Source organism: Plecotus auritus (assembly GCF_963455305.1).
Source record: "Plecotus auritus genome assembly, chromosome: 7".
Taxonomy (NCBI): domain Eukaryota; kingdom Metazoa; phylum Chordata; class Mammalia; order Chiroptera; family Vespertilionidae; genus Plecotus; species Plecotus auritus.
Genome location: NC_137774.1, coordinates 15,128,243 through 15,149,956, shown reverse-complemented (window position 1 = coordinate 15,149,956; position 21,714 = coordinate 15,128,243). Strand labels below are relative to the sequence as shown.

Genomic DNA, 21,714 nt, shown 5'->3' with positions numbered 1-21,714 from the left:
CTAGCAAGAGATTGATCGCCGAGGAGGGGGTCGCGAGATGGGAACCGGTGCGCCCAGCCCCGCACCTGCCGAGGAAGGCCGGGGTGGTGCGGGAAGGCCGGCCCCGGGGCGGCGCCTCTTTTGTCCTCCCATCGCGGTGGCCCGAGCCCTGCCGGGCTGGGGGGGCCCGGGGGGCGGGGGCGGGCCCTCCGCTCACGTGCTCGCCGCTCCGCTCTTAACCCGGTCCGCCGCCCCGCCGGGATGGCCGCGGCCGGAGCGCACTGAGCCGGACGCCCTCCCTGCCGCCGCCGGCCTCGCCCCCCGTCCAGCCGGCGCCCCCGCCCGCGGCTCCGCAGCCCGCGCCCCCGCCCGCGTCCCGCCTCCGCCCGCGCCGAGCCGCTCCGCCGCAGCCCCCGGACCAGGAGGATTATGAACGAGCCATGAGGCGGCTGCGGCGCTGGGCGATCGCGGCGCTGCTGCTGCTGCCGCTGCTACCCACGCCCGGTGAGTGACCCCCGCCCGCCCGGCCCGCGCCCCCTCCCTGCCCCCGCCCCGGGTTTTGCGGCGGTTTCTGCTGCAGCCACATTTCCCTGCAGTGCTGGGGATGACAACCGGTCCAGAGCGCGGGAGGGTGGGGGCGGGGGAGGAGGGAGGACGCGGACACCCACCTGTCCCCATCTGGCCCGCCCCACCGCGGCCATCCCCCTGCCTTTGGCCAGCGGGTTCTGTAGGTCTCTGCGGGCTGGGCTGGACTGGGGGGGGGCAGTCGTGACAATTGGACAGGAGTGAAGCTCCCGGCCCCCTCCCCATCCCTTCGGACTCTCCTTCTGCAGAGCAGCGTATCTTCTCCCCCAGGCCGCCCAGGGCAATGCCAGAGTGGAGGGTGGGGGTGCCCAACCCATTCCCAAGTCTCTTGCCCCACGGTGGGCATCTGCCTATAGCTATGGCCTTGTCTCCCCAGGTCTTGGGACCTGGGGTCCTGCTGGAGTTCTGCGTTGGAGGGTCGCACCTCAGTTGTGGGGCCCAGAAGTGCCTGAGGTCACAGAGCCCAGCCGTCTGGTGGGGGAGAGCTCGGGGGGAGAAGTCCGAAAGCAGCAGTTGGACACCAGAGTCCGCCAGGAGCCACCCGGTGGCCCAGTGAGTGGGGCTGAGTGGGGAGGCCAGGGGGCTGGAGCAGGCCTTAGAGCCCAAGGGAGGCCAGGGGTGGCCAAGGTTTGGGTGCCTCCCAGGCAGCTGGCTCCGGATGCTTCCCTTTTGTACAATGGACACCATGGAGCCCACTAGTGGGAGCACCCACCTGCCCCGCTCCCGGCCTCTCCATCATCATGGGGATCCCCTGCCCTCAGCGGACTGAAATGCCAGGGCTCAGTCCAGTCTTGGTCAGCCTTCTGCCAGCCCCCACTCCTCTCCTGCCAGAGCAAGTGGTTCTATTCCAAACGGGCCTTGGGTAGGGCAGGAAGGGCAGGAAGAAGCAGCTAAGAGCCTGGGATCAGGGTTCCTGGGTTCTTGCCACAGCCACTCGTAGTGGGATTTTTCGGAACAGCTTAGTGCTTGCTCCTGCCTCAGTTTCCCCCTTGCGCTGATAGGCATGTTGTTCTCCTTCCTGCCCTCGCTGAGGGTGGGGCCTTGGAAAAAGGTTCCAGGCCCCAAGCACACCCACAAATGCCACCACCCCCTGTCCCTTTCAGTTGCCAGGCCCCTCCTGCCTCCCAGAGGAAGGTTAGGAATGAAGGAGATTAATTGCAATTAATAATTAATTAATATCATGTGAATAATAATCACCCAGATGGAATATTCATTCAGCACGACTTGCCTCAGCTCTCCAGGAGCTCAAAGCTGAAAGTTAGCCAGGCCTACGGGGGCGGGCGGAGGGCGGGATGGGATGGTGAAGGGCTGGCAGAAATAGAAGGAGACTCAGAGGAGGCTTGGAAGTTTGGGCAACTGAAGTCTTGGAGTGGTGGGAGGTCATTGGGCTGGCAGAGGGAGGAAGGAGGGAAACGGAGGCTAACACTGTGGACATCTGTCAGACTGGCATCTGGCCCTGCCTAATGTACTTGGTTAAAAGCCCTTAGCGGGGGGTGGAGGGGGCTGTGGGGGTGCAGGGGCGGCACTCGGGAAATGGAATGGAGCAGGAAGGCAGCATGCATAATAGATGGACCATCACTCAGGGCAGTGCAGAGTGGGGGAAGGGGGATTAATGGTCCTGAGCAGGCAGGCCTGGGGGAGATGGGGGGTGGGAGGGAAAGAGGTGGAGGCTGCCTTCAGCGCCTACCAAGGCTCCCTGGGAGGTGGTAGATGGGCAGTAGGCATGGTCCCAAAGCCAGGGATGGGGTGTCCTGGCTGGGTGTGGCCATTAGTCTGACTCTCTGCCCTAGTGTACCCCCACCTGTGAACTGTACACCCCACAGCTATGTTGGCCAGGAGTTGACTGCTGGGCCTGAGTGCCAGGACTCTTGTCTGGTGCTTTGGGGGATGTCCAAATAGGACAATGGGTGATACTGCAGGTGGGGTCAGAGGACAAAGGGAGAGAAAGCATAGGACTAAGTAGGGAGGAAGAGTGGGTGCTCCTTCAGCATAGTCCACCAGAAAGGGGGGCTGTTCTGGGGGATGGTGGTGCCTGTGAGTGTGGGGAGAGCTGGGTGGGCCCAGCTGGACTGAATGGATGGGTACGCAGAGGAGGAAGAGTCTCTTCGGGTGTCGCTTTGCTGGTGAGTGACATGTGTGATGTGTGTATGCGTGACCAAGTCTGCACACGCCCCAGGGGTTTTCTGAGGAGGAGGGGGTGGAGGGTTCTGTGGATCTGTGAGGCAGTGGTCACCTCCAGTGGGGGAGAGTCTCTCTGGGATTCAGCCTTCACAGTTACCCCACGGCAGCCTCCCCAGGGAACTTACTCAGAGGCTGGCCTCAGTTTCCCCTTAGGTGGGATTCTTACAAGTCTGTAAGGCAGGTGACTTTTGTCTGCCCGTTTTGCAGATCAGCAAACTGTGGCTCAGACAAGTGAAAATAACTTGCCCAAAGTCAATCAGACCCTAGAAAAACAAACAAACAAGCAAAAGAAACAAAGTCAATCAGATCTTAAGAAGCAGAGTCCTTTTCTCAAGACCAGCTACTGCCCACTGCCCCCAGGGACTCTGGACTTTGGCACTGAGGGCAGGTCCCCAGCCCCACCCAATGCAAGGGGGAAGGCCAGGGGAGACAAAAGGACATGGCCGGAGTATTTCCCCCTGACCAGAAGGAGACGTTGCAAACCCCCTGTCTCCCACCTGGCGTCTCTCCCTGGAGCACTTGTGGCCTCAACCTCGGGGCTGATGGTGGAGACAGTGCAACCTTGAGCCCGAGTGTCCCAGCAGGAATGCCCCACCCTGGCGCCCTTGGGCTTTGTCCGAAGTTCCTGCGGTGGTTTAGGACCTCAGGCCAAGCAAGGCGATGGGTCAGCAGCAAGATCCCCATCTGCTTTGGGTCATGTGGGGAGTGTGGAGGCACGTGCTGGCTGGCAGGGCCAGCATGGTGGGGCCTGGAGTGCTAACCAGCTCTGGCCTTGGGCTGCTCCTGGCCCCTTTCTGAGCCCATGGTAAAATCAGGACGACGATGATGATAATCTCAGCCCACCCCCCACCAGGAACTGGTGACAGGGAAGGGTCTGGTGTGCGAGGACTCCTGCTTTGGTGAGGGGGGACTGCGAGGAGGGAAGGTGACCAGGCAGGAATTAGAAGCTAGAGAAGTTACAATGCACTGGGAACTTACTGGGGCAGGCACTCTTCTGCCTTTATGTGTATTAATTTTTTAAATTAATTTTTAAAAATATTTTTATTGATATTTTTAGAGAAAGAGGAAGGGAGAAGGAGAGAGAGAGAAACATCAATGGGTTATCTCCCTTATGGACCCCGACCTGACAGGACCAAACCCCCTACCTGGGCATGTTCCCTGACCAGGAATCAAACCCAGTGAGCTTTGGGTGCATGGGGCAATGCTCAACCAACTGAGCCACACCGGCCAGGGCTACGTTTATTAATTTATTTCATCATCACAACTCCAGGAGATGATGCTATTACTGTTCCCGTTCCACAGATAGGGAAACAGGCACAGAGAAGTGAAGTAACTACCCCAGGTCACACAGCACTTAAGTAGCAGAGTCAAGATGGATACCCAGAGAAGCACTCTTTTTTTTTTTTTTAATACAATTTTATTGATTTCAGAGAGGGAGAGAGAAGCATCAGTAATAAAAGAGAATCATCGATTGACTGCCTCCTGCACTCCCCTTACTGCGGACCGAGCCCACAACCCAGGCATGTGCCCTGACTGGGAACTGAACGGTGACCTCCTGGTTCACAGCTTGCCCAGGCTATGCAGTCAGAAGCAAGGCACCTGGGACCCACTGAGGCTCAACCTCTAAGCCACACCGGCTGGGCTCCAGAGAAGCACTCTTAACTAGTGCACTGTCTGCTTCTCGTTCAGGGGTATAGGGAAGAGGGGCATAGGGGACCCATTTTCCTCTTTTTTTAAAAAAAAAAATATTTTATTGATTTTTTACAGAGAGGAAGGGAGAGGGAGAGAGAGTTAGAAACATCGATGAGAGAGAAACATCAATCAGCTGCCTCCTGCACACACACACCCCCCCCCCGGGGATGTGCCCGCAACCAAGGTACATGCCCTTGACCGGAATCGAACCCGGGACCCTTGAGTCCACAGGCCGACGCTCTATCCACTGAGCCAAACCGGTTAGGGCCCATTTTCCTCTTTGCAGCTGCTCTCAGCACCTCACTTCCGTCCAGAGATGTAGGGTTCTGGACGTGCAGAAACCTGTGGTCACAGGGAGCCTGCCGCTGAGGGGTGAGGCAGGAGGACAAGCAGGGCCACAGTGGGCCAGGGGGCTGGTTGTTCGGAGCACAGGGTGCCCGGTCAAGTGGGCTGGATGAAATCAGTGGGCTCGTGAGGCTGCTGCATTCTGAAGGGGACCCTTCCAATCCACACTAAACTGCTGTGCGGGTTGTACTTGCCCCTGGGAAACCCAAACTCCTTCCGAACCAAGGAGCGGGCAGGATGTGGGTAAGAGCACAGGGCTGTTTGAGTGTAGGGTCCCAGGCCCAGGAGACAGACCCTCAGCTGAGCCAGCTGGGGGCAGGACCGCAGTCACTGGGCTGAGCTCCCAGGGGAACTGCGCAGACCAGCACTGACTGGAAATGCCACCCTGCCAGCCTTCCGGCAACGCCTGTGAACTGAGCACTGCCGTGAGGTTGGGCAGAGGGAGAGGTCACGCAGGAGGCTAAACAACTTCTATCGGAAAGGCTGCCCCTGTGGCTTTGGAGCAGGACAGGCTCGGTGAGTCCCAGCTCCCCTGCTTCTGACTGCATGGCCTGGGCAAGCCGCTGATGCCTTCTGAACCCCACCTTCACCACCCATAAAATGGGGATCATCGTCACCTCCACTTTGCCCTGGCTGCTGTGAAGATCAGAGATGATGTGTGTACAGGTGTCCTGCCTAGGTTCCAGCAAGAGCAGATGCTCAACATCTGTGAGGCCTGCCCTCCCTCCCGAGTGTGGGGGCCAGGTGCTGGCATGAGGCCTGGGTGTCAGAAACAGGAGCCAGGGCATTTGGGGGTTACCTGTCAGGCTCTGGGTGGAGTTCAGGGGAGCAACGTGAACAAGAGTCTTGCCTCTCCGGCCAGACTCAGGCCTGTGGGCTTGACCTCCCTGCTGGCTGCCTAGAGGGACCCAGCTGTCCAAAGTCTGTCTTCAGAGGGACTAATGACCTTTAAGGAAGTGACTCTGTCCTCAAAAATGTAGGCCAAATCTGGTTATCAGAAATTCATCCGATTCTTCTATCTGGGACTCTGCTCTGATCATGAGTGGAGCCTCATTGCATCTTGGGGAACTTGAGGGGCGTTGAAGCTGGTGGAGGGGATTTCTCCCAGGTGGGCCCCTGCTTCTCTGGCTCCTCCCCATCTGCCATCAGCTCATGCAGTTTAGCCAGTTCCTCAAAGCCCTGTTCAGCTGGACCATTTACACTTCCTTCTTTTCACTTAGTATTATTACAAATCCTTGTGATAATAACACATTAAAAAGGGCTTTCATGCCCTAGCCCAGCCGTGGGCAAACTACAGCCCGTTCGGCTGTTCTTTCTGGCCCGCGGAGCCGAAAGAGCAAAGGGTTCTCTTGCTCTCCCCTCCGCTCCTTTACTTTGAATTTATATTAGTTCACACAAACACTCCATCCATGCTTTTGTTCCGGCCCTCCGGTCCAATTTAAGAACCCATTGTGGCCCTCGAGTCAAAAAGTTTGCCCACCCCTGCCCTAGCCGCTTTGGCCCAGTGGATAGAGCCCCGGGTGCAGACTGAAGGGTCTGGGTTCGATTCCGGTCAAGGCACACACCCGGGTTGCAGGCTCGATCCTCAGTGGGGGGTGTGCAGGAGCCAGCTGATCAATGACTCTCTCTCATCATTGATGTTTCTATCTCTCCCTTCCTCTTTGAAATCAATAAAAAAATATTTTTAAAAAGGGGCTTTCATTTAATCTTCACAACAACCCTATTTCACTGATGGAGAAACTGAGGCTCAGAGAGGTTAAGCAGCTCACTCAGGCCTTCGGATGCCTTTCTATTCAACGTGAGTGTTGAGTCCGGCGGGGAAAAAGGCAGGTGTAGCCTGTGCTCCAGGGACTAATGGTCACCCAGGTGGAAAGCTGAATGGAGATGGGAAAACTGCCTAACGGCCAGGAGCAGAGGGGCCAGCTTTGGGTGCCCCTGTGGGTTGGCGGGTGCAGCTTTGCAGAAGAGGGTGAGGAGGAGGAGGTCGAGGCAGGAGGTGGAGGTTCTGGAGGAGGATTCAGGGTGACTCTCTGGGGGACAGTGCCTGGATGTTCAAATTTTCTAGGGCGTTAGGGAACCCTAAAGAGCTTTTGTCTCCCCCTTCCCGAGACTGATTCTGTAGATCTGGGGTGGAGGCCTGACCTTCGTATTTGTATTTTGGGATTTCAGCGGGATCTTTGCCTCCTTCCCTCTTCACTCTATGTCTGGTCAGGTCCGACACCGGGTGCAAGCAAGTGTCAGATGGCCGGATGAGCTGGCGACAGGGAAGCCTTGGGGAGGGCATGTCACTCCAGCCAGGTGGCCACAGCTGCCTTGGCACCAACTCCAGCCTAAGAGTGAGACTTGACCCTGTATCTCCCCAGCGTGGCCCTGGGCCAGTCACCTCCAAGTGTCTTTCCCTGAGCCTCAGCCTGGCATTTGTAAGATGAGCACCAGACATCCTGGGCAGGTTGAGATCAAATGAGCCGCAGCACGTGAGAGTCGGATGGCCGGGGAGCAAAGGGAGCAAGAAGCAAGAGCAGGGCATAGGGTCGAGGCCTAGCCGGCCGGTCACCAGCTGTGCTGAGCTGGGCCCAGAGGAGGGAGGGGGACAGGGGACAGGGGAGGCTCCCGAGGAATGATGTGAGGAGTCAGGGGCAGGTCAGGGGCAGGAGGCGGGCCAGGAGCAGTTTGGCTTTGATCGAGCATGGGCCTAAAGCTTGCCTGGGACTCTTAGGACTCTGGTCCAGCAGGAGCCCCCTTCCCAGGTGCCTGGGGTACAGAGAGCTTGGGGACCGAGGTGGGTTTGCCTGGTCTTTCTCATCCTTCTGAGAGGGATAACCCCCTGCGTCTCCCCACCCCCTGTTTGGGTGGGAACAGACAAACCTGCCCAGTTATTTGGTCTCCTCTGGGGTGTGTGTGTGGGGGGGGCTGGGGCAGAGCAGAGATGGTCCAGGCCAGTGGGGAGGAGAGGGAAGCAGTGACTACTTGTCCTTGACTTTCTATTTCAAGTGTGACTGATGCTCTAGGGCAGTGGTCGGCAAACTCATTAGTCAACAGAGCCAAATATCAACAGTACAACGATTGAAATTTCTTTTGAGAGCCAAATTTTTTACACGTAAACTTCTTCTAATGCCACTTCTTCAAAATAGACTCGTCCAGGCCGTGGTATTTTGTGGAAGAGCCACACTCAAGGGGCCAAAGAGCCGCATGTGGCTCGCGAGCCGCAGTTTGCCGACCACTGCTCTAGGGGTTCAGGGTGGAGCTTGGAGCCTCAGTCAGCCTGGGATAGGGTGAGTCAGTGTCCTGAAGGCTCAGAGGGCTGTCTACCCAAGCTCTGGCCCTTTGCCCCCACCACACCCCCTCTCCCAGGGTCTCTCAGGACCCGGGCCATTTCCATCTTACCTCACCTTTGGGGTCAGAAGGCCCTGGACGTTGATTTGCTAGGCTTGAATCCCAGCTCCACCACTTCTTTGTTTTGTTGTTGTTGTTTGTTTTTAAATATAGTTTCATTGATTTCAGAGAGGAAGGGACGGGGAGAGAGAGTTAGAAACACCAGTGATGAGAGAGAATCATTGATCGGCTGCTTCCTGCACACCCCACACTGCAGCCGGGGCAAGTGCTCTGAACAGGAATCAACCCGTGACCTCCTGGTTCATAGGTCGATGCTCGATGCTCGGCCGGGCTCCACCACTTCTTAGATGTATGACCTTGGGCAAGTTAGTAAGCATCTCTGTGGCTGTTTCCCATCTGTCAGATGAGGAAAGCAGTAGTATCTACCCCACTGGGTTGTTGGGAAGATCAAATCTGATAAGACTTGTAAAGCATTTGGAGCAGTGCCAGGCACATAATAACTGCTCAGTAGAAATCTAGGTGGTTGATGAGGAGGCCAGCTAGCATGGGACTATGGGATTTCATGACTCAGGGCTTCCTTCTGTCCTGCAACCTACTCCTCCCAAAAGAAGGGCACAAATTCCTCACCTCTTCATGGCCCAGGGGTGGGACCCTCATGTGGGGCCTGGATTCCAGTCTTCTTAAATGGGCCGGGTAGGAAGAAGGCTCCAGCCTCTCCCGTTCTTCCTGATCTTTGTAGGACCTGAGGCTTGGGGTGGGGATCTAGGGGCTGAGGAGGCCAACTCCCCCTCAAGCCAAACTCTCCTGTCCCTTCTTCTCTTGGGGTGGCTTCCCTCTAGGCACACTAGCTTCAAGTCTGGAGTCTCCAACCCCCACAGTAGCTTGTTCAGGCCTGGTGCGTTGTCATGACAACCTGGAGCCTCCCAGCCCCACTGCAAAGGCCCCTCTGAAAAATTTATCAGGAAAACTTCCGTGTTTAAAAATTAACCATGGGATTGAAATATTAAAGATGAGCTGCTTTGGGCCATGGAATTGGGGTACAGGAGCCAAGTTCTTTTGTCCTGACAGGATGGCATCAGCCCATCGCCCCAGCTTCCAGGGGTCCCGTGACCAACTCCTGCCCACTCCACCCCTGTCTGCAGAGTCCAAGGTTCTCCTCCTTAAACTGAGGCTGGGCCAGAGTAGGGAGGCAGGAAGGAAGGCACCGCTTCAGCAGGTTCCCAGGGTCACACTGCACCCCGTCTCCTGTTTGCCCCTTACCTGTAACACTTCTGAGGGCCTCCCTTTAGTCCACCTGAGGGTGGGGCGGCCCTGCCAACATCGGGGAGGGCCTGGCCTGAGGCAGTGAGCAGGCCAAGCTGCCCTCTCCATCCCGGCTGCTCCCGAGACTGACCCCAGAGAGGGTGGGCTGGCACACTGTGCCCTGACCCAGAGGGCAGAGTGGGCTGTGCCCAGGTGTGCACACTCCCCAGGTAAGGAACAGGGTCTTGTGCAAAGCATCTTCCCCCCAAATCAGTGGTCCCCACAGCTGCTGGACTGGGCCCTCCTTTCCCCAGGGCTACTCCCTGTTCTGGGGTTCCCCTGATTCCCCAATTCCCACCTTCAGGCCTCCCCAGGTTGACCCTCCCTCTGCCCTCTCCCCACCCCCAGCCTGTCCACCTGGCCCAGGTGAGTTTCGTCATTCCAGCCTTCAACTCCAACTTCACTCTGGACCTGGAGCTGAACCAGTGAGTGTGGCCTTGAGCCTGGGAGGAGGGGCTACAGGCGGGTGAGCAAGGCATGGCCTGGCCTTGGCTGGCTGGATGGGTGGGGTAGGGAGACTGAGCTGGGGCAGGGGATCTGGATCTGAGCTGAGGCGGGACCCACGCCTGACCCAGACCCACCAGTGACCCATTCCTTCTTCCTGCCCATTCTGCTCCAGTCACCTTCTCTCCTCCAAATACGTGGAGCGCCATTTCAGCCGCGAGGGGACAACCCAGCATAGCACGGTGCGTGACTCTGGAAGGGGACAGGGCAGGTGGAATGAAAGGACAGGAGGCCATTGAGCTGGGGTCTGGAGTATACTTTACGCCTGGGATGGGCCTGGCCCCTCAGGACCCTCCGTTTCTCCCCACCTTGAGGTTTTGAGGGTTGCAGTCAGGGTGGCATGTCAAAGGGCATGTGGAGCCCTGAGCTCCTCTTGCTCAGCTCCAGAGGCCTGAGCCCAGCCAGCTCTCTGCCCAGCATGGAGGCATTCCAGCACCCTCACTGCTCCACGCCCAGACATTCTGGGAGGGGGCTGTTGGGGAAATGTCCTTTTGCTCAGCACCAAGGCCCTGGGAATCCCTGGCTGCTTGGGATACTAGGGTGCCAGCCCTGGAGGCCCCGGGACCCAGCCAAGATGAATGAGGAGCTATAAATAGCCTCCCCCCCCCCCCCAGCCTGTTCAGTAACTGGAGCACAAGTAATTCTGCAGGAAGCAGGGGGAGGGGCTGCTGGTCCCCTCTGACCCACGAGCCAGGCCAGGAGGACACATGCTGCTCACAGTTCCTCAGACACAGACCAGGTGTCCAGGGGTGGTCCACGGAGGCAATGGCATCTGTGAACACACTATGTGTGAAATTGTGTGGCACATAGTAGGTGCTGTGTGAATGCTGTTCTTCTCAAAGGAGTCTGGGGTCCCTGCATCAGCCCTAAAAATGGTTAAGAACCACAGATGTAGTCCAACTTCCTCATTTTGTAGGCGAGGTGAAGGAGGCCCAAAGAGGGCTAGGAAACTGCCCAGGGTGAAACAGCCCGTTAGGAGTAGAGCCAGGCGTGAAACCCAGGTGTACCCAGGCCGCAGCCACCTGCACACGGGGCACCTCCAGCGGCCCTCACCTGTCCTCCCGCCTTCATGCCGGGGCAGGGGGCATGTCCACTTATGCTCTGCTGCTCCTCCAGGGGGCTGGAGACCACTGCTATTACCAGGGGAGGCTCCGAGGGAACCCCCACTCCTTTGCTGCTCTCTCCACCTGCCAAGGGCTGCAGTGAGTAAGGGGAGGGGCTGGGCGGCCCGGAAACGCCTCCAGCCCGGCCTGGGGACGGTGGGGAGCTGCGCCTCTCTCTCTGCAGTGGGGTCTTCTCAGACGGGAACTTCACCTACATCATGGAGCCCAAAGAGATGGCCAGGCCTCGGGAAGCCCCCCAGGTGAGCCATCACTGTTCCCTCTGATAGCCCTGCCATGCTCATCCTGATGGCTGTCCCTGTCCCCTCCTCCTCCCTTGGTAACTTCAGCCTCACTGCCCTCGGTGACCCCAGCTCTGATTCCCTTCCCCTGCCCCCAGCTCCAATGTCCCCCCTGTCCTCCAAGTAACCTTCCATTGGGATCCAGTGTCCTTTGCCCCTATCTCTCAGGGCGCCCCCAGGTCTTGACCCGGGAATCTGAGCATCTGGGAGATCAGATCTGACATGGGAGCTCTGGCCAGTTCTGGGTCACTCTGGGGTGGGCTGCGGGGGGTGGGGGGTGGGAGGAAGGGCTGGAGCTGTCCCCCTCCTAGCTGGGCTCAGAGCCGACCTGGTCAGCCTTCTAAGAACTAATCTCCCCTCATTACAGGGACCACATCCCCACCTCATTTACCGGACCCCTCTCCTCCCAGCCCCCATTGGATGCAGGGAACCAGGTAAAGGAGGAAAAGTGGGGCTGGAGAGGGGACTGGTTGTGCCCCCCCCTCACCTCTCCCTTCCCCCAGACTGCCTGTTCGCTGCCCCTGCCCATTCTGCTCCTCCGGACCGGCCGAGGCTGAGAAGGAAAAGGCAGGTACGGGGCCCGCACAGACCTCGGGCTGTGGTCCAGAGCAGGAGGACACCCCCAACTATGGCTGGGGCAAAGAGCTCAGACTGATGTGGCTGGGGCCAAGGATCTATCTCTGGGAGGGAGCCCCCCGCCTCATTCCTGTGTCCCCATGGTGGGTTAACAAGGGTTGCCTGCCCTTATATCAAGGCTGGGGAGGAATGGTACCCCTGCCCGTGGGGGCTGGCATTGTCCCTGGATGGAGTCCAGCTCCCTCAGTCTGTCCATGGCTTGGCCATGACGCCAGGCATGGAGGGGACTGATTCCAAGTGCCCACCCACCCCCCAGGTCCGCCGGGGCCACCCTACAGTGCACAGCGAGACCAAGTATGTGGAGCTGATCGTGATCAACGACCACCAGCTGGTAAGTTCCCAGGCTGGGGCGACTCTGGGAGGAGAGGCCAGAAGCAGCCTGGCCCTCCACCCCTCCTCCTCCAGTTTGAGCAGATGCGACAGTCCGTGGTCCTCACCAGCAACTTTGCCAAGTCCGTGGTGAACCTGGCGGATGTGGTGAGCAACAAGCCTTTCCCCTCCCTCTCACCCCAAGCCCCCCAACAGCCACATATATCCTTGGGGTGAGCAATCGAGGGCACTGTCAGCCACTGAACCCCACTTCCTGGAAGCACAGACTGAAGCCCTCCTCTAGCCTTACTCCCCCCACACCCACTCCCACCCTCCAGCTTTCTCCCCATCTTCTCCCATCCGGGCCCAGATGTACAAGGAACAGCTCAATACCCGGATAGTGCTGGTTGCCATGGAAACATGGGCAGATGGGGACAAGATCCAGGTGCAGGATGACCTCCTGGAGACCCTGGCCCGTCTCATGGTCTATCGGCGGGAGGGCCTGCCTGAGCCCAGTGATGCCACCCACCTCTTCTCGTGAGTCCCCCACCCCATGCATCCTGCCAGCCTCTGCCGGTGGCTGCGTGCTCAGGGTTACTGAACCCCTGCTCTGTGCCAGGAGATCGTGCAGGGTCTGGGACTAGTCGGTCTTATCTTGTGCCTGCCCCCAGCCACTTGCAACAGGCCGGGCATCCTCCCCTGCATCTTTAGTTGATGCCCCTTTTCCCTATCCCTGGCCACTTCTGCCCGTCTCCTCCCCTTCATTTGCTCTTCCCTTTTCAGACTGTCCCAGCATCCCTTCCTGGGAGGGAGGGGGAGGATCTGATACAAGGTCCTTGCAATTACCGATGATCTAATGCAGCCGTGGGCAAACTACGGCCCGCGGGCTGGATCCGGCCCGTTCGGCTGTTCTATCCGGCCCGCGGAGCCGAAAGAGCGGAGGGTTCTCTTGCTCTCCCCTCCGCTCCTTTTCTTTGAATTTATATTAGTTCACACAAATACTCCATCCATGCTTTTGTTCCGGCCCTCCGGTCCAGTTTAAGAACCCACTGTGGCCCTCGAGTCAAAAAGTTTGCCCACCCCTGAATGAGAACTTCTCATTTGGCTTATGGGCAAACAAACCCAAAGAGGGGAAAGGGTTTGCCTGAGATCACACAGGCTGGCGTGAAGGGCAATACTGACCTCCCCAAGGAAGGCTCCCTGTCTGCCCCTCCCGCCCATGGGAGCCACTATGGGAAGGGCAGGAGGTTTTGCTGACAACTCTCTCCCTTCCAGGGGCAGGACTTTCCAGAGCACCAGTAGTGGGGCTGCCTACGTGGGAGGCATCTGCTCTCTGTCCAGGGGCGGGGGTGTGAATGAGGTGAGCAGTGTGGGGGCACAGCTGGGGTAGAGGTGGGAGGGCTGAGGGCATGAGCCCTGTGCCTTTTGAAGGGATGTAAACATCTCTGTGCTCCATATTTCTCACCACAAGTACGACAATATGGGGGCCATGGCAGTGACCCTGGCCCAGACGCTGGGGCAAAACCTGGGCATGATGTGGAATAAACACCGGAGCTCAGCAGGTATCAATGAAGACCCATATGGCCCCATAACCAGCCCAGACCCACACCCAGCAGTTCCAGAAGTGAAAAGGGTGCCGGGGGGGAGGGTTGTTATCCACCCTCCTTTATATACACCTGGCTCACCTCTTAGGGGACTGCAAGTGTCCGGACAACTGGCTGGGCTGCATCATGGAGGACACTGGGTGAGTTTTGGGGAACAAATCAGGGGAAGGCTTTGGACGAGGAGAGTCCCAGAAGAGGACTGGGTGACATTCTGGACTTGGTGGCCTCAAGAGGTCCAGCTGTCAGGACCACTCAGGATTCCAAGAAACCCAGTTTTCTGTGGGACACTGCACAGGGAGACCCAGATTCCCCTGCGAGACACCAAAACTAACCAGGCTGTAGTGCCCACTGTCGCCACTAGGCGCCGCCAAAGCCTTGTTCCCTCCTGGCGCTCCAACTTCTGACTCTCGGAGTCCTTGCAGGAAGGGGACAAGAGCGACGTCGCCCAGCCGCTCCCGCTTGACGGGCAGGCAGGATTTCTGTGCAGTCTCCGTGCACACAGATCCTCAGCCTCCGCGACAGGGTGACCGAGGCCCCGGTGCAGCCCATCCCCAATCTGGAGAGGGGCTGAAGAGGGGGCTGGAAGGGAAGGCGCGGGCCGGGACCCAACGGCACCGGCTCCTCATGCCTGCCCAGGTTCTACCTGCCCCGCAAGTTCTCGCGCTGCAGCATCGATGAGTACAACCAGTTTCTGCAGGAGGGCGGCGGGAGCTGCCTCTTCAACAAGCCCCTCAAGGTACCGGCCCAAGGGCGGGGAACGTGGGAGCGAGGCTTGGGTCGGGTCCCAGTCCGACCCCTGACACACCGTCCCCGTCCAGCTACTGGACCCCCCCGAGTGCGGAAACGGCTTCGTGGAGGCAGGGGAGGAGTGTGATTGCGGTTCTGTGCAGGTGAGCGACCTGCGCCTGGTGGCAGCCAGGGAACTCGGGGGTGGGCGCGAGGGAGGATCTAAGTGGGGAGGGTCCGGGCTCGCCGGCCTCCCTCCCCTTCTCCCCGCGTCCCTCAGGAGTGCAGCCGAGCGGGCGGGAACTGTTGCAAGAAGTGCACCCTGACTCACGACGCCATGTGCAGCGACGGGCTCTGCTGTCGCCGCTGCAAGGTGAGGGGAAAGGGGGCGGGACCAGGAGGGACCCCGCTGCTGACGATCGGATCAGGGGTGGGATTAGAGCCGAGGAGCAGCTGGAGGCGGGCAAAACGAATGGGCGGGGCTTGGTGCGAAGAAAGCGCCAATGGGGAAGGAGAAGGGCGGGGCGTGCGGGTCTGTTGCGGGCGGGGCACCTGCCGAGAAGGAGCGGGAGGGGCGGAACCGTGATCGGGCCTGGGAGCGTCTCTGAGTGCGGGCCGGGCGAGAAGAGCCGGGAGGGGTGCGAGTACAGATCTCGGGGCAGGATCATGGGGAGGGGGGCCATCCCTGCCTGAGCCCTGAAACATACCCTTTCTTTCCTTAGTACGAACCGCGGGGTGTGTCCTGTCGAGAGGCCGTGAATGAGTGCGACATCGCGGAGACCTGCACGGGCGACTCTAGTCAGGTCTGCCTGCCCCGGCCGGCCGCCCTGCAGAACCCCGGGGCGAGGCAACCCCTAATCCTATCGTTTGGGCTGTGTCGGGGCGACGACTGTTCTCCGCACCCCTCCGTTCCATTGCTGGCGTCGCCGCCGCTGATGAGCCTCAGTTTCCTCATCTGAGAAAAGCGTTGTTCGTGCCTCCTGGCTTTCCTCTTTCCATTATAACCAGTATTTGTAGTGTGACTGGTGTTCCGGCGCCTGCAGCGGTCCTGGTGTGTGCCAGGGGTTGGAGTGGATGATGACATTAGCGAACATCTCTTAAGTCCTCCTTATGCCCCAGGCATTTCGTTCTCCCGCCCTGGGAAGGAGGGGCAGGACCCAGGGAGCCTGGAGAGCTATGGGACTTGCCACCTGTACCATCTGAGTTCCAATCCAGACCTTTCTTTGTTCTTGACATGGAAGAACCCTGACCATGAGCCCCACTTGGGGGGCATTAGGCCACCCCTTCCCTCCTCCCTGGGGCCAGCCTCACCTCTCAGTCCTGGGACTGCTCTGCTCAGTCCAGTCCCTCTCTCTGCAGTGTCCCCCCAACCTACACAAACTGGACGGTTACTACTGCGATCATGAACAGGTATGATGCTGTGGGGCTCCGCCCCCTTGGAGCTTTGGGCTCAGTACAGTTTGTTGCCTCCACTCTGACCACTCAGTGTGTCAATCCCTTTTGTCTCTTGTAATCCCTTAGGGCCGCTGCTACGGAGGTCGCTGCAAAACCCGGGACCGGCAGTGCCAAGCCCTGTGGGGCCACGGTGGGTCTGGCTGGGAGTAGGAGAGGGGACTCTGGAGAACCCAGAATCAAGAGTCTGAAGAGGGGGCAGGTTCTGGCTAAATATGCCCTCCACCAGCCGAAACCGGTTTGGCTCAGTGGATAGAGCATTGGCCTGCGGACTGAAGGGTCCTGGGTTCGATTCCGGTCAAGGGCATGTACCTTGGTTGCGGGCACATCCCCAGTGGGAGGTGTGCAGGAGGCAGCTGATCGATGTTTCTCTCTCATCGATGTTTCTAGCTCTCTATCCCTCTCCCTTCCTCTCTGTAAAATATCAATAAAATATATTTAAAAATAAATAAATAAATATGCCCTCCACCAAATGTGTGGCTCCCCAGGCTCTCAGGGTCCTAGTCGGACGGGGGGGGGGGGGTCAGCCATAGGGTTGGAGGTGAAGACCTGAGGTGCTGGGGTGGGTTCTGTGACTGGGGTGACATCTCACATCATCTTTTTACAGTGGCTGCTGATCGCTTCTGCTATGAGAAGCTGAACGTGGAGGGGACAGAGCGTGGCAACTGTGGGCGCAAGGGGTCAGGCTGGGTCCAGTGCAATAAACAGTGAGTTGCCAAGGCTCCTGGTTGAGGCTCCCCAGCTCTGGGGCCCGGGGTTATTTTTGTTTGTTTGTCTGTTTTCAGAGATGGAGCAGTAGGTTCTTCTAGGGTATGCCTGTGAGTCCCGATGGATGGGAGAATATGTAAAAAATCAGCGTGTGGGGAGAAGGCAAATCAAGTTGGATCAGAGGTCAGACTTGGGACTCACCGTCTCCACCCCACCCCAACAGGGACGTGCTCTGTGGCTTCCTCCTCTGCGTCAATATCTCTGGAGCTCCTCGGCTGGGGGACCTAGGAGGAGACATCAGCAGTGTCACCTTCTACCACCAGGGCAAGGAGCTAGACTGCAGGTGTTGGCTGGGACCCTGGCTGGGGAAAGGGAGGATGCAGCTGTGATGGGGTAGGGAGCATGTGCGGAGGCTGGCTGTGCTGTTTCCCCAGGGGTGGCCATGTGCAGCTGGCCGATGGCTCAGACCTGAGCTACGTGGAGGATGGCACAGCCTGTGGGCCCAACATGCTGTGCCTGGATCACCGCTGCCTGCCAGCCTCAGCTTTCAACTTCAGCACCTGCCCGGGCAGTGGGGAGCGCCGCATCTGCTCCCACCACGGGGTGGGTGCCTGGAGGCCTGGGATGGCAGGAGAGCCTTCCCAGAGGGCACAGGGCCCTGCTTACCGTGACTGGCCCTACCCCACCTCTAGGTCTGCAGCAACGAAGGCAAATGCATCTGCCAGCCAGACTGGACAGGCAAAGACTGCAGTATTCACAACCCCCTGCCCACATCTCCGCCCACGGGGGAGACGGAGAAATACAAGGGTGAGGCTGGCACTGGCCAAGGTGGGGCTCTATCTTTGCTGTTTGCCATGCCTGTCCCTGCCAACCGAGCCCTGCCTTCCTCCTCAGGTCCCAGCGGCACCAACATCATCATTGGCTCCATCGCCGGGGCTGTCCTGGTTGCAGCCATCGTCCTGGGCGGCACAGGCTGGGGATTTAAGTAAGAGACACCTGCCCCCTTCATCCCCTGTGTCCTGGGGATTATCAGAACCCCAGGCTGTTGGAGCAGAGGGGGCCTCTCTGAGAGATTGGCTAAGTCAGAGCTCATTCATCGTGGTCCAAGCCAGCCACAGGGTCTTGCTTTAACATTTCAAAAGATTAGTTGCTCACGTTTTAAAAACCCAAAGACTTTATGTTAACAATGCTGATTTCCAGCTTCTCTTGAAAATGAGACAATGGGGCCCCACGGTGCCTCAGTGTGTTCCAGCCACAGAGTTGCTGAGCCGCGCTGCCCAAGACAGGGCCTGTGTCCTCCTCTCTAGACCCCACCCAGCCTACGGGGTCCGTGGGCACCTGAGTCAGGGGCTCTGGAGCTGGTCTCACACCCTCAGTGTGCTAAGGAGGGACCTGAGGCCCAGGGCCACGCAGTGCGGGAGTTGCAGAGTCAAGACTCAAACCCGGTCTCTCTCCCTGGGCCTGTCACTGGTGTCCAGCCCCAGGGCCCCTCCCTGAGACGGGGAGAAGGTCGCAAATGGCCTCTTTTCCTTTCTCTCTCTGCCTGTCCTTTCCTTGTCTCCTGAAGAAACATCCGACGAGGAAGGTATGACCCGACCCAGCAGGGGGCAGTGTGACGCTGGCCACGTCATCCCTCCGCTGTCCCTGTCTCCATCTCATTTGTCACCTCGCATTCTGTTGATGGGAGCTAAGGGCCGATTCCCCCACCCCCACTGTCCCTGCTGTCACTGCAGGGGTGGGAGAGGCCCCGCTCAGCTGGGGAGGGAAGTCCTTAGCCTGCCCTTGCCTCTTCCTCTGGCCCAACCACCCCCTCAGGCCCTGGTCCATTTGCTCCTGCTTTTCCTATGGCCACACCACTCTTGGCCAGGGAGACGTGGAGCTGTGCCCACCCCTGCCCCCCCTCCACCCCCACTCTCCGCAGCCCCATCCCCTGGAAGAGAGCTACCTCTGCATCCCATCTGTTTTGTCTTCCATGTCACCGCTGTCTGACCTCCTGCCAGCTCCCCTCCCTGGCCAGCCTTTAACTTGCTGCCCCAGGGCCCGGCTTGGGGCCTGAGGAGTCTCTCTCTGGGCCCTCCTTCACACGATTCCTTCCTGCCCCCTCTCCCTTCCAGGTCCGGAGGTGCCTAATGCCGCCCCCTCCCTCCGAGCCTGGCACCCACATCTCAGCCATGAACTAGGAGGCTGCCTCCACCCAGGGAGGCACCATGCAATGTCTCCCGGGCCCAAGCCTTTCAACTCCTGGCCCCATGGGGTGTGGGTCGGGGGCTGTGGCCCTGCCCTTCACACCATCAGGGTGGACCGTGCCAGGGCCATTTCCCTCACGGTCCCCCACCCCACCTCCTGTGGCTTTGGCCTTGCACACCACCTCCCCCTGTGTGAATGTAGCTTCCATCATCAGATTGCCACAGCTCAGGCGGCGAGGGAGGGCTAGAGGGATGCCCCGGGGGCATGGCCTGGGATGGCCCTTCCTCAAAGCCAGGCAGCTGGGACAGGGTTTTAGCTTTCTGGGACTTAGGGAGAGGGGGCTGAAATCTACTTTAAAAAACAAAACAAAACTGAATCTTAACTGATGAATGTAACTCTGGGGGTGCTGGGGCCAGGGCAGTGGTGGGGATGTTTTGAAACCCGTGGGAGGGACTGGAGGAACTGAGGCATGGCCATCCCCTGGGACGACCACACCTGGATTCTTCTCACTGAACACTGACGTCCCCAAGCCAGGTAGGGGCCGGCATCCTTGCTTGCTCCCTCCTCTCAGCCCTGCTGAGCTCGGAGAGAAGTCTGAGTGCTGATTCAAACCAAAGCTGCCTGTTCCGTGTCCAAGCCTAGATTATGGGCACAGCGACCACATGTCCCAGGTTGTCTTTAATTCTAAAATGACCATCCTGCCGTCCTTGCCAGGATGCATGTATCTGAGGGTCTACAAAATAGTCCCTGGAATAAAATGGCACCTTCCGCCTTTCAAGAAGGGTGATTCTGGGGCTGACTCAGGGTTTAGGTGCCCCCTGGTGTGGCCCAGAGGTCCCAGGCTGGGCCACCTTTTCCTGGGAGGACTCTCCCAAGTAGGGAGGCCAGAGGTGGCCCAGTGCCTGGAGGGTTAGGGGCTCTGCCTGTGATGTGCATAAGGAGGTAGGAAAAGGCAGGTCTCATGTATGATCCTGTTTCTAGAAAATTCCTCAAGGCCCTGTCAAACCCATCCCACTGCTTACCCAATTCCAAGGCCCAGTAGTAAGTTTACAGTTTTCCCCCTGATGTCCTCTGACGCCCCGCCCACTGCAGTGACAGACAGGTGGAGGCCAGGCAGAGTTCCTCAGTCCTCCAAACCACATCCTGCCCATGGCCTTCCCTCATGACCCTCGCTTGGGACAGAGGAGCTCTGGCTCCTTGACTGTTGAAGACCAGCTGGCAGGGGCAAGATGGGGGTCAAACTACCTATGGATGAAAGCCACAAATGAATGGAGCCCCTCTCCCCAAGGATACCCACCCACACTCAGCAGGGATTTCCGAACACCCCCGGGCCTTTGAGCTGCCTGTTTCAGTCCCTCTGCTTCTGGGGCATCTTTGAAGAGGAATCATGGAGGCTCCCTGTTTATCTGCACCCCCCCCTCAGGGCAAACTGGGACTGAGACCCATGGTCCCCCTTCGGGTGGCTGGGTCCTCAGTACTGAGCTTCTGCTGGCACTACCCAAGCAAGGAGGATGTGTGGAGTACCCCTCTAGCCAGTCCTGCTACACCAGCACCCCCAAGCTGGGGCAGGAGGGCGAGGGTTGGGTTTTGCACTATTGCTGCGATACCTTAAGGCGCCCTCTGGTGGTGCACACGTGCGCACAGGTGGCCGATGCATCTGGCACAAGCATTTGGAGCCGCATCTCCGCACAAGTGTGAATACCTCTGCACACATGGACATGACTGTGTGCGTACGTGGGGGTGGGGTGGGGTGGGGTGTGGGGGTGGAGAACTTAAGACTTCCTGTGACCAGTCCTCGTGGCTCCCAGCTGTCTGCATCCTCCTGTCCGGACCCTGGCAGCGCCCAGGGACGATTAGAGGCTGCGTTGGCCTGGGCCTGGAACTGGCTCCATACAGCATCTTGTAAATATGTCATCTGGGGTTCGGGGTGGGGAGGCAGGGACAGAAACATCAATTAAAGATCCTGTCTGGGGCCTCACACCAACCTGTGCCTCTCTCTCCTTTGTGTCAATGACCGCACTGTGACCGGGGGACCCTTCCCTGTCCTTCCTGGCCCTGGAGGGAGGGTGAGGATGATGGAGGGGGTGGGGGATGGACACTGAAGGCAGGAAGTTAGCACCTAGGACTGGGCGCTGGGAGGCCAGGAGGCAGGGCATACTTTTCCATCCACAGCCAGGAAATAGACACAGACTGGGTGGAGGGTCTGGCCCTTCCGCTTCCTCTGCTCTCCTAAGATAACTGCCCTCTGGTTTCAAAGCAGAGCAGCGGGGAAGTGAATTGGGAAGCATCTTGCTAAAAGGTGGGAGACCAGAGAGGCCAGTCCTCACCTCAAGAGATTCCAGAAAGGGGGCTGAGACTGCCGATCTAAGGGCACAGTGCTCTTGGGCCCACAGGGAATTGGTTCTTCTCCCACCTCTGCTGCCTCCTGCTGCACCTGGGGCAGGAAGGAGCTGGGCAAGGCTGAGTGCTCCTCCGGCACTGGGACCCAGTGGGAGCCAGAGGGTATTCTTCTCATCTTTCCCTCCAGACCACGGTGGGCCTGGGGGACTGTGGCTCTGGAGTCCTGCTAGTTCAGGGGAAAGATAAGTGAGAGAGGTGGGGACAGGGACTAGGACTGGAAGGACAGAGAGGAGATACTGGGAGCAAGAAGTAGCGGCCGCAGGCAAGGGCTGGGGAGAGGAGCAGCTGGAAGCTCCCGGATCATAGCCCCACTCCCCGTGGCCAGGACCACATGGCAAGTGCTCAATAGCCACGTGCAGCCGGTGGCTA

The 21,714-nt window shown here is 58.9% G+C and overlaps 1 protein-coding gene across 3 annotated transcripts; it reads left to right on the top strand.

Moving 5' to 3' along the window:
- ADAM11 (ADAM metallopeptidase domain 11) lies at positions 1-20,929 on the top strand (the record flags this gene model as incomplete). Of its 3 annotated transcripts, XM_080682538.1 has the most annotated exons (27): positions 8-483; positions 941-1,116; positions 9,766-9,842; positions 10,037-10,103; positions 11,038-11,123; positions 11,209-11,284; positions 11,691-11,757; positions 11,827-11,894; positions 12,216-12,290; positions 12,365-12,436; positions 12,639-12,805; positions 13,544-13,628; positions 13,740-13,830; positions 13,961-14,012; positions 14,509-14,608; positions 14,691-14,762; positions 14,879-14,971; positions 15,321-15,401; positions 15,958-16,008; positions 16,120-16,183; positions 16,658-16,757; positions 16,982-17,101; positions 17,193-17,361; positions 17,451-17,565; positions 17,653-17,743; positions 18,326-18,343; positions 18,873-20,929. In XM_080682538.1, exons 1-27 carry the CDS (start codon positions 420-422, stop codon positions 18,886-18,888), a joined length of 2,313 nt encoding a protein of 770 aa, XP_080538664.1. In that variant the 5' UTR covers positions 8-419. The 3 variants fall into 3 exon arrangements, with proteins under 3 accessions (XP_080538663.1, XP_080538664.1, XP_080538665.1); XM_080682537.1 differs by lacking the exon at positions 18,873-20,929 and having other exon boundaries at positions 1-483; positions 18,326-18,602; XM_080682539.1 differs by lacking the exons at positions 18,326-18,343; positions 18,873-20,929 and having other exon boundaries at positions 404-483; positions 11,827-11,890; positions 17,653-17,747.
- Positions 20,930-21,714: the final 785 nt, after the last annotated feature.